A 12428-nucleotide genomic window follows, 5' to 3' on the forward strand; every position below is an offset into this window, starting at 1 on the left:
TTCATCTCACCACCTTTCCGAAATCGCAGCTTCCTCTTGTCACAAGACCCCTTACTCGGAGTGCGTCCGTACTTTTTTCATTTCATTTCATTTCGCTTTATTTTTCGAGAATGTAAGTTACATCCTAGAGAGATGCAAGGGCTAAAAGCTGCTAAAAAGCAGCTTGACGGGGCCCAAGCACCTCAAATGGCAGTACACGACAGAACGCAAAAAAAAGGTTTACAAAGATATATAGGTTAGAACAAACAAACACAACGAAGCAAGTGACATATTGATTCAATACAATGAAAACAATGATAGTTTACAGACGCACATGTCGCCGCGAATTTCGCACGCTTTGCGCAAAGGAAGACTTCATGTCTAATCGTTGGCTAAGCACCCTGAGCCCCTACCCCTACCTTGTTCTCAAAGTTTTGTGTTATCACAGGCAGCCCTGTTTCTATTATCTATATTTGCTTCTGCATTGCTACTCGGTATCATCACGGGAGATACGTCAGGTCAGCCCGAATTGTTCTTACCACGCCTCCCGCTTCAGCCCTATGCCTGGACAAGATATATCATGTTCACGTTCTTCATGTCACCACCTTTCTGAAATCGCAGCTTCCTCTTGTCACAGGACTCCTTACTCGGAGTGCGTCCGTACTTGTAGCCGCTAAATTTTGCATGCTTTGCGCAAAGGAAGACTTCATGTCTAATTTCAAAAGCACCGGCGCAGCACTGTAACGATGGGGCGTGGAACCGGTGAGATGGCGGTGACCCTCACAAGTTTTCTACTGCTCACGCATGTGTTTTTGGCGAACATTTTGACGGCGGTCCTTCCTGACTAATTTCCGTTCGACGGCGTATGCCCGGAATTGGTCGACAGTGGTTCTTCGTGTACGACTGCATTGTTTGAGAGCTTCGAGTTGCAACAGTGCTTAGCCAGCGACGAATTTGAACATATTACGATTCCCAGCTGGCAACATTGACAAGTGGGCATCGACGCTGCCAAGTGTCGGCTACAAAAGCATCGGAGCAGCACTGTAACGATGGGGCGTGGAACCGGCGAGATGGCGGTGACCGTTACGCCCGTGTTGTCCCACAACCACCGCAGGTAGCAATAGCTTTCATGTCTTAGCTGTACTTTTGTACAGGATAAGGTGGCATCGTTACGACAGCTAGGTAAAGATTAATCTCTGTTCTGGGCAGCCTGCAGCTACGATTGTTTGCAGAAGCGAAAATTGAACTTCATTCGCAAATATACGGCGCAGCAGCTGTTGCCATAGCTTGTCGGAAGTTCTGCCGGGTCCTGATTAGAGTCAGGTGCTAATAAAACGATACAAAACTAATTAAAAAAAGCGCTTTATGAAAAGGACCCAGATAAAACAGAAATTAAATCCGTTTCAGCACATGTTCAGGGGCAGTCATCGCAAACGCCTAACCACAAGGCAGCGTTTCTTCGGCGCCGCGTTAGCGTCTCTTCTACCGGCGTTGTCGTTCGGCGCCGCAAGATAGGGCGACCAAACACATGAAAGCGTACGAACTGGCGTCTCCACCAAGGCGTTAGGTGTGTTCTGTTTCATTTGTTGTTGAGCTCCGCTCGCGCACGAGATGCTTTGTCCTTCTTGCGCATACAAAAGTGGTTGCGCTACAGTGATAACTTCTTAAGATTGTAAATACCTGCAAATACAAGCAAATAAACACCAATTCTATAAATGTAAATGGCTATAAATACAAAGAGTTGTAATATATATAGCCGCAGATAGATGCGAATTACTCTATATACTATCACTGTAAATTGTTGGAAATATAAATTGTTGGAAATATAAATATAAAATACTAAAGAATGCCTCTCTGAACCTCTATCAAGTATTGACATCACTTTTTTCACAATCATTACCATCTGGTACAATTCCTGACGACTGGCGTACAGCGAAAGTAATACCCATTTTCAAATCCGGAGACCGCACCATTCCACTTAACTATCTCCCTATCTCATTAACCAGCAACATCTGTAAACTCCTGGAACACATAATTCTTACTCAAGTGATTAATTATCTAGAGGAGCACGATATCATTTTCAAATACCAGCACGGTTTTTGCAGGGGTTATTCATGCGACACACAACTCGCTGGATTTACTAACGACATATTTTTCCGCAGTAGACGCTGGCTTACAGGTTGACGCAGTATTTTTAGACTATTCTAAAGCTTTTGATCGCGTTCCCCATCACAGGCTCCTAACCAAATTGACAAACTTAAATCTCCATCCCAACGTTATTTCATGGATAAAACAATTCCTCGATAACAGAAAACAATTCACCTCTGTCAACGGCTTTAACTCGTCTTCTGTCCCCGTAACGTCTGGAGTCCCCCAGGGAAGTGTACTTGGCCCTCTGCTTTTTTTAATTTTTATTAACGATCTACCCAAGTGTGTATCGTCTCAAATTAGATTATTCGCGGATGATTGTGTAATATATCGTAATATTACTAATGAAACCGACCGCCATTCACTTCAAACTGATCTTGACGCTGTAACGGCTTGGTGTTCTTCCTGGCTAATGTCTCTAAATGCATCTAAAACAAAGTTAATGTCGTTTACTAACCGTTCCACTCGAATTGCTACAACCTACTTCCTCAATAACGATACAGTTGAACTTACAACAACTTACAAGTACCTAGGAGTTCACTTTCAGTCTGACCTAACTTGGCATTACCATATTAACACAATCTTAGCATCAGCAAATCGCGCACTCGGCCTTCTTAGGCATAATCTCAAACACGCGCCTTCACATTTAAAAAAACTTGCTTACATCACGCTAATCCGCCCGAAAGTTGAGTATGCTTCTGCCATATGGGACCCTCATCAAGCTTACATCATAAACAACCTTGAATCCCTGCAAAACCGTGCTGTTCGCTTCATCTTTTCAGATTATTCACGCTTCACCAGTGTCACAGCATTAAAACAACGTGCCGAGTTGGAACCGCTATCATGTCGACGCCATTTCGCTCGCCTAACCTTGCTTCACAAACTGTATCACCATCCCACCCTCCACGACGACTTCTTTTTGCCACACCCTGCAGTTTTTCCTCGCCGTGACCACGTTAACAAAATAAAACGCATCACATGCCGTTCATTGCTCTACGCGAAATCATTCATTCCTCGCACTATAATAGATTGGAATAACTTGCCATCACACATAGCTATTGAGGTTAACCCACAATCGTTTCAGCATTCGCTAAAGCAAACCACGGAGTAACAGATTTGGTATTTTTGTTGTATTATGTGCATTTACTGAGTATTTTATTCTGCGTTGTTTGTTGTTATTATTTCTGTACATTACTAGTTTTAATTCATTATTACGTGTATTTTGTTCAAATTCCAGTGCCATATTTTTATGATTGTATCGCCCCCCCCCCCTATGTAATACCCTCGCACGAGGGCCCTTAGGGGTATTGTAAATAAATAAATTAATTAATTAATGCACATAAACATCCCCTTCTTTTGTACTGTCTATGCAGCGAAGTTCCTCAGCTCTACATAAACGAACTTAAAATGTCTCCCACTCTTCACACAAAACTGAAAGCAGCACCCCTACTCCATATAATTAAACGGTGCCATTTTACTGCTCCTGCTTGGACACCTCGTCATCATCGCGGACCACACCAGTTACCCGCGCAAAACAATTTTGGTTAACAATGGTGTCACGAAACGAACGAACCTTAAACTTATTACACTCTACTCGTTTGCCAAGGAAGAGCAATAAGAGGCGCAAACACTTCAAACAGCGCCCCAAGTATGCAAGCTGCAATCCTCAAGTGATAAGGGGAGCGAACGCCACAGCGCATCTCTGCAAACGGCGAGCAAAGCGGCCGCTCCAGCCGATTGTCGTTGGGAAAAGCGCCGCGCCGCGGTTGAAGCGAGAGCTACACAAGAAGGGGTAGGAAGCAGGAATCTGACAGACGCCAGGAGTAGGAGTAGGACAGCACTATCACCACCGCGCCATAGAGTAATATAGAAGTAAAGAGCGGACACTCCCGTAGGCCCCAGCGGCCGACTTTAGGGCACAGCGCAACTAGCGGACCCGGGGAAACGCACTGGCCTCAGAGATGACAAGAACACAACAGGACTCTTGGAGGCTCTACTTTCATTTTCGGTTTCGTTCTCGCATGCATAGCGTCGGTTCGTGCAGGTTTGCCCAGGTGTCGAGTGCACGGAACTTTGCATTGCTATTACATGCTATTACCCTACCACTTGGAGTCACGCAAAAGAACGTAAATGCAACGACACAATCACACAAGATGATCTTGACTGAGGTGTGTTTTTATTATGCAAAACATGCTTGAAAAACATACTTGAGAAAACTTATTGGCATGAAGCTTTTGCTCACGCAGGATGGCATAACCAAGCCATATTTTACAGTTCATGAAAAGAGGCACACAAACACACACGCACACGCACACGCGCGCACACACACACACACACACACACACACACACACACACATATATATATATATATATATACCTGCCAAAAATGTTCAGTTATGACCATTACGAAAAGTGAGGAACACCACCTTGATAAATTAATCTAGAAGTTTTCACGTGCTTAAAGGAATAGACACACCGTTCTTTGATCTGTGATTTATAGATTGTAATGATGCTTATCAGAATGTTACACATGGATGAGCAGGAGACATTTTTTTTTCATTTAATTACCTTCAAGGCCAGCGGGCATAGCAGAAAAGAGTGCGGGTGCATTAGAAAAAGTTGGGACATAAAAGACAGTGTAGTGAATATATGTACATAAACAAATGAAATTGTTGATGTCTGGGAAACAGGTTGCATAAATGCACTAAGGATAGGTAACAAAAAATGCCGCACAGAACAAGCAATCAAAACAGCAGGTAGGCATAAGTAACTATTCCAAACAAATGCAGAAGAAAACCGACAGTCGAGGCAAAGATAAAATACAAAGAGCACGCATTACAAAATGTTCCTGCAGTAAAAAATGAAACGAAGCCATGGCAGGCAACACCCTCATGAGGTTATGTCATGTAATTAGCAGGTTATTTAAAGCAACTGGTTTGAATTCAGCCTTATCAGCTTTACCAACGACAGTGGCGAAGAAGTTTTAGATAAGACAGCTAAATAATTCAATACCGATTATCTTTTCTCCCCAGTTTTGTATTGAACAGCCGAGCAAGGACTACAACATCAAAGTTCAGCGGAGGTCACGTGAAGAACGCAAAACACAGGAAGAGAATCGCTACTCAGTCGTTAATTACTGCAACGCTAAGTGAGCATTCCTTGGCAGAAATCATAGGAAGGGAAAAAGCACCAGTTATATCCCAGTTTTTTCAATCGACTACATAACCCTAAACTGAGTTTTGACATTAGTCACTGGTGAACTGTGAAACGAGGTCAAGTGAGGAAAAACATGCTATTCTAAATTATTTTGTGGGTGTGGTTAAAATAGCACGAAAAACCATGCATAGTAACAATTTATGTATCATTTTACAAGAAGGAACTTCAAAGGAAATATAGTGTCTGCACTTTCATTTCAGGCAGAAATGGTGCCCGGAAATGATGCACAGTGGAAATTATGGATAGCGAACGCAACAATTCTGTACTGTACCTGGCAAATATAACTGGTCCTCAGATAGAAAAATAACCTACTTGAGCCTCGTCCCGCATCTGAATTTAAAATTAAGATGGACTATCTGCTGGAGCATTTCAATCCTGTCAGATAGGACAGACAAGGTGGCAAACAATTAACTAGGATTGAAATAAGCTTTCACTAATGTAAAAAAACCTGTGTAACTGTGCTCTTTCAAAAGATTTTGCTATTCGAACAGTTATGCCTTAAACCTCTCAGGCTGCAAAGCAGAAACAAGGGACAGAAATCGAACTTGGTTCAAGCTGCAATCAACAAAACGGGTATATGCCAGCACAACAGTATGTGACAGTATGTGCTTACATCTTTGAAAAATGTTCCCTGCGAAGTGCCAAACAGAACTGGAAATGTATGCCAGACCCGCATGCGAGGCGGATGCTCAACCACTGGGTCGCCGCTGCGGTTATTAATGTTTAAAAGTAGTACAAACAGCACTTGAAACAAATGCACATATATGTCACATTCTAAAAAATGAAAGTTACCCCGAGCTAGCATAACTTGAGAGCACGTCAGTGGAGGCGCAGTGGGAACTGCACGTTTTGTGAGCTTTGTTCGAGCAGGGTCCATAAAGCAGTGAGCAGAAAAGTGCTCGCTGCACATGTAATAGCACCTGCTGAGTGCAGAAGCTGGCCTCGAAAGAAGCTCGTCACCCCCGGCGTACTGCTTTGCCCTGGGGAGAGAGATTATTCTTTAGGAATGGTATCGGGCTTGATGCTTGTTGAACATATCTCCGCAAATTTGGCGTATGTGGTGCTGAAGTGCAAGTACAGATCAGAATGTCTAGATTTACGCACAACACATGGCAGAAGGTGACACCAAGCGTGATTTTAACCAAAACAGCACTGGATCGATAGAAAATATTAGCAGGCAGTAGTTGTCCCAAGACGATGTTTCAGCTATCAGACGTCATGGGTGCACTTGCAAGATGTGCAGCGTCAAAAATAAATACGGCTACGCTTGAAGTTTACAACGGTATTTTAAACTCAATGTGGATGCTTTCGACGAATAGAACTGAAAGTAAATGAAAAGAAATATAACACATGTGTGCACAGACTGACGTGTCCACAGAAATTCAGCTTACGTTGAAAACAAGTGGCAACATTAAGCAATTAAAATGTATACCTGCTGTCTCGTGGCAAACAGAAGAATTTTGTGTCTGGCTTCCTTCGAGTTTTTGCATTGTTGCCGCACCACGTGACACAGCAGTACCTGCCGTAGCCCCCACTTCCTGGTGGCATGGCCTGAGAACATAGAAAAGCCACAATTTTGCATATCGCAAATTCCTGCGTTGAGATAATCCTAATGAACACTAACAAAAATACAAAATACACAATTTCTCACAACGCATGCTACGCGTAGCTAACCAAATTCACACAAAGGCGATATCATAGTTGAATTCACATGTCCTGAAGCCCCCGTGTGCAGATTTAGTAAATAAAACAAACGGCCCTCGCGCCGAATGCTACAGTTATGCGCTATTTCTTGTTCGAAATATGCGTATTTAGGGCTATGTCCCCCAGCGAGACACATAGAGGAATATTTACGTGCAGACAGTACAGCAAGAATAGCGAACTGCGGTCTTACCAAGAAACAACCGTCGCAGCACCACAGCAGTACACAAAACCGACGTGCCCAAGAAGCTTGCAGACGCCGCAAAAAAATACAGCCGCTCACACCGTCGGTCCGTCGCTCACTGCCGCCTGGACGTGCTTGCCCGTTGGCTTGACGCACTTAAAAAACGCCGCTGTTGCTGACGTAACTGCGGCCGTAGGCGCGCAGCGCACGTCACTGCAAGCCAAGACATGCCAAGACCATACTCTTTTCCTTTTTTTTATTTGCACGTTCAGTGCCATCTGGCGGAAACGGGGAAGCGCCGAACTCGGCCGGGAAAGGGCCCGAGTGTCCGCTCTTTACTTTTATGTTACTCTATGGTGCTACCATCTGGCTAGCGCCGCAGCGCGGCAACTAACTGAAGTGAGGCGTACCGACGGCTCCCATTGCGAAGCGGGCGATGAGGCTGGCATTGTAAAAATAGAGGAGGCGCTGGTAGCGCAGCAGTGCAATCCTGAGTTTTTTTCCATGTTTCGCGGGCTTTCTTTAAATGCTAGAAAAAAGAAACAGTGGAAACATCGCTACAAAAACCTATATAGGTTGTTTAAAACTCCCTCTACAATTTAATAGAACTCACGTGACTCTGAAGTGAATATTAACATCTTTGCATAACATATGTAAGCTAATACCTAATTCTGTGGAATCTGAAAATACTCCGAGGAGCGTGATAGGATGGGACAAAATACGTCGTTGTTTTCACGTCCAGCTCCACTGCGCCACTTTTTTCATCCTTTGTTCAAGGCCCATGAAACAGCCTGCCTGTCGTAGGATTCGTGGGAAACAATGGCCCATTTTGCCCAGCCTGTTAAAATGGCGCTACCAATCAGGGGCAAACACACAACGAGGTTCTTGTAAACCAGTGCAGCGGCTCGAAGCGAATCAAGGAAGGGACAAAACACAGCGCTGAAATGACAACAGAATGGTTTTATTCAGGACACTAGTGCTTAAGTACACGCTGGTATCGCAGAAAAAGAGAAAAATATAGAGAGCAGTAAGTTTCATAGGCTAATCATTCTGAGCATGCGAAAGCTTTGTCGATGCACGTATTCTAGGACATCAAGTATTCGTGCTCTTCGAGATAGCAACAAAAGGGGTGCTTATGCATTCCGTACCTAGCGTCATAATCTCTGACGCCTCAGTTATCTCTCTGCAGCGTTGGTCTTTGCTTTTTGCTATAATTTTGCTCTTCTCGAACAATGGTCGGCATGAACAATCACGACAATGAATCCCGATATGGCGGACGGCATTCTTCACGTTATTGTTGTGCTCCCTAAGTCTTTCATTTAAACGATGACCAGTTTGGCGAACGTACGATCCACCACAGGACAAAGGAATTGAATACACCAAGTTGTCTCGGCTGTTGCTCTGTTTTGGCTTCCAGCCGTTGCGCTGGTTTACGAGAACCATGTGTGACCAACTCGCCCACCAGTTCATTAGACAACGAGGGTTATTGTTGGCTGCGTAGCGGAGTGGCGATGCCAGTATGGGGAAAACCGTAGACAAGCAGGGCCATTTTTGGATGTGTCACAGAGTGGCAGTGTCAATATTGAGACAATGAAGTCAACAATAGTCCCTTGCAGTGCCGGACATAGGCAGCATTCTTTTAATATTGGGCCGGTGGTTTATGCTATCTGGGGAAGTGCCTTCAACGCCATTCGCCTTGTTTCCTGCAACGGCGTGCACAGTTGGTTTTGTGTTGGCTTCCGTTACTGCGGGAATGGCTGGATTTGATTGATTAATTGGTGCTTAACGTCCCAAAGCAACTAAGGCTATGAGGGACGCCGTAGTGAAGGGCTCCGGAAATTTCGACCACCTGGGGTTCTTTAACGTGTACTGACATCGCACAGCACACGGGCGTCTAGAATTTCGCCTCCATCGAAATTCAGCCGTTTCGGACGGGATCGAATCCGCGTCTTTCGGGCCAGCAGCCGAGCGCTGTAACCACTGAGCCACCGCGGCGGGTGGAATGGCTGGATCTTATATTTTAATCATATTGTAATAATAATACACGTGCAATATTTCAAAGCAGGCAGATTAAATGAACGCAGGAAGCCATTTTTAAGATGGATGCCTCAGCGTTTCCCGTAAGCGCCACCGTCATTTCGGAACGCTCTTTCAAGGAGAACTCTTTGCTAATACGAGGGGCCCGAGACTTAACAGATTGTCGATCCACTTGCAACGTTACAACGAACTGCTCAGTGCTCCGAAAACAACTAACCAGAGTTAGGACGCCGCCGATGGCTGAAGGCGCAGCTCATAGGCGGCGCGACAGCCTGCTAACCTCCGCTAAGCGGGACTAGTCAGGTTTCGGAGACAGGATCAAGAAGTTGTGCTGGAAACAATGTTAAAGGCTGTCACCAACTTACACGGGCTGGCCGGAGCAGCCAGCACAAGGGACCGGCACACGCTACGTTGGCCAGAGCCAGGCCACGCATGAGCCAAGAGAAGCCCACGGTGGGAAGCAGCAGGCCGGCAACCGCAGGACCTGCGCGTCAATTTCCGACTAAGTGCTTTTGCAAAGAGCACAAGCGTCCAGGGGGAACATTTTTGATTCCAGGATTAGCTTCCCAGTGACATTCTGTTCTTGACATGGGACAAAGAAAAGAAAGTTGCGCTAAGTCGAATATTTACGACTAGCACTAGTTGTAACAACTGTAGCAAAATCTCCCCAACACATGCGAAAGAGAGAGTCTATATTCAACTCGCGATTTTTTATCCGTTTAGGGCAAAATGCTCTCCGACTGCAGATTGCGCACTCTGTGCAACGTTTGTTTCCAATGCCTTTACCTCTCATATCCTTTTTTGCCCTGGCTAGCTCGTGTACCTGCACGGTGAAAATCGCGTGTGACAACGTCCACAGACGTGCCTATACTCCGTTTCATACATCATGTGCAACGCTGTGAAGGCTACGGAAGTAGTCCGCAGAAAAAAATAAAGAGAGGTGTATCACTCCACGCTGTTTTGTGGCCGTGTGGTCTAACGCGTCGCTCCGGAGAGTCGACAGGCAGTGGGGTGCGTGGGTTCAAATCCCGGATGGTGGAACTTTTTTTTTTCGCACATATTTTTGTTCATCGCAAGTTGAATTTCGCGTGACTTGAATGAGAAAACTCGTTTTGTTCAGAATCGCATGAATATTATGGCGCGTTCTGAAATGAACTGCATGCATCTGTTCATTTGATGAATTCGTTGAAATGAGCTCGCACCGGCTTTTGGTCACCAGTAGCGGTTTTCTTTCCGATTCTGCAGTATTGTGACTATACTTTTTAGATGCAAGCGAGAGATTTGTGCGAAAAATGACGTTCATTCGTCGGGTTTAATTAATTAGCACAACGGTGAGTGCTCCGCCCTGGCCCGATTAACAAGTGGGCGCCTGCAACTTTCGGGTCAAATTATTTTTACAGACACCACCTCGATATGGCCTGTTTTCCCGTGTAAAGTGTTAAATTTAGAACATATAGTGTTGATTCACACAGTGAGAGAAATAGTACTGCCTCAAGAGTTAGATTTGTTGTCGTGCACAAATGTATATGAAGGCAATACGGAGGCAAGTCAGCTTGTCTCGATTTCCCTGCTCTCCTAGAAGAGCAGAAGCTGCTCAGGCAGGATTTTCCTGCAGCCAGGTAAAAAGAGTTCCAAGCTGTGGTAGCGTCAAGTAAGAATGCAGAAAAAGTTGTACAACGCTAGGTAAAAATATTTCGAAAGAGCAAACAATAAATGAGACAGGACAATAAAGAATGCTGACCCCGCAGTGTTTGCGAGGAATGGTTTATTCTGGAAAAAGCCAGTGGTGCTTTTTCAAGAGCCACGCTATAATATGGAGCATTGTCCATGACGACAATGCTATTGGCCGGAATGTTTGGCAAAAACTTGTCCATGAACCACTTCTCAAAGTAGTTGCCATCCATCTCAGAGTGGTAGTCAGTGTGGTTTCCCTTTTTTGCTCTGAAGAAGTCAGCAGTGTCTTCCACGAATCCTGTTGCACTGCTCCCACCATGCACAAGGACCAAACGGGCCCATTTGCCCGAAGGCGCAGCCAATCCCGTTGTTAAATCTTTAAGGAAGGCATCCTGAGATGACTTTACAGTCTTGTTCTGCCAGACGTATTCTTTTGTGTGCCCTGCGTTGACCCAGGTTTCATCTAGGTAGACGATGCACCTGTAAATGCAAAACAACCGAGTACACGAGTCAATGCTTGTAAATAAACAAACACGCTGCAGCATGTAAGTAGGCAATGCACTGCAACAAACGCACTGCTGACCCCTGTCTCAAAAAGAGCCGCTTGAAGACACTCGAGAAAAAGAATTATCTCAGCTTAATTGCTCCCTTGTTGGCTTATATTTCACGCCCAGGCGGCATTTGGTAGCCAGTTTATATTCACTGTATGTTTGCATGGGGTACTTGACTAATTCGGCAACGTCTGAAATCTCTTCACTCGCGGCGACTGCGAACAAAAATTGCCAACGTTCGCAGCAGTAGCGCCAGTAAGTGGCACCACCGGAGCAACTGGCAGTGTACAGTGGGTGTCCATTCGTTGCTACGGTAACGACGAGATGGCACTACCCATTGCAATGCTACATTTTTGGCAGTTTTGCTGTTTTTGCTTGCGCACCAATTGGGATTTAGCAATTTAATCTGACCCATGCAGACACGTGCACCACTGAAACGTAGCGCAAAACTGGTCGTGAAACATCACCACTACGCAAAAGGTCGGCAACAGCAACGTGGTTAAGACGATTTCTTCTAAATGTGTTATCCTGAAGCAACGCTCACTGTTCCGACTACGAGGTTAGAAAGCTAACATCAAGCTCTATGTGAAGCCAGTCTAAACATGCTGTGTAAGAAAATAAGCAAGGAACGACCCGTACCTGCCCTGTCCTCGGAATTCCTTGATCGCCCGCAGGTACAACCTGCGACGCCAGGCAATGGTGTCACTTCGCTCGATCAGTGCAAGATTCCGTTTTCTTTTATGAAATGTGAATCCGATATCCTTAATCAACCTCCACAATGTGGTTTTCTTGAAGTTCGGCAGGTCGTCGTCCTCATTGACAGCCTTTAGCACACTGCCCAGCGTTGGGACTTCCCTCTTCGCGTACATAATGTGCCCTTTCAGACGGATGGCATGGACTGTGAAGCTGTCATTCTTGACTATTCGCGAGCTTGAT

General features: G+C 45.1%; 1 protein-coding gene and 1 long non-coding RNA gene across 2 annotated transcripts in view; both read right to left on the reverse strand.

The window, feature by feature from the left end:
- Positions 1–4290: 4290 nt before the first annotated feature.
- LOC149349092 (uncharacterized) lies at positions 4291–7464 on the reverse strand. The gene is made up of 3 exons (XR_016289379.1): positions 7240–7464; positions 6778–6896; positions 4291–6666 (listed from the first exon to the last, which is right to left on the reverse strand). It is a non-coding gene; the product is annotated as an uncharacterized LOC149349092 (long non-coding RNA).
- Positions 7465–9620: 2156 nt separating this feature from the next.
- Positions 9621–12428, reverse strand: part of LOC149349093 (synaptic vesicular amine transporter-like) — a 231129-nt gene continuing 228321 nt past the window's right edge. Inside the window, exon 4 of the mRNA XM_089575402.1 lies at positions 9621–9751. Coding sequence (XP_089431528.1) covers positions 9621–9751 — 131 coding nt within the window. The remainder of the gene's footprint in view (positions 9752–12428) is intronic.

The sequence above is a fragment of the Amblyomma mixtum genome, chromosome 3 (genome assembly GCF_055824585.1).
Source record: "Amblyomma mixtum isolate Tamu chromosome 3, ASM5582458v1, whole genome shotgun sequence".
Taxonomy (NCBI): Eukaryota; Metazoa; Arthropoda; class Arachnida; order Ixodida; family Ixodidae; genus Amblyomma; species Amblyomma mixtum.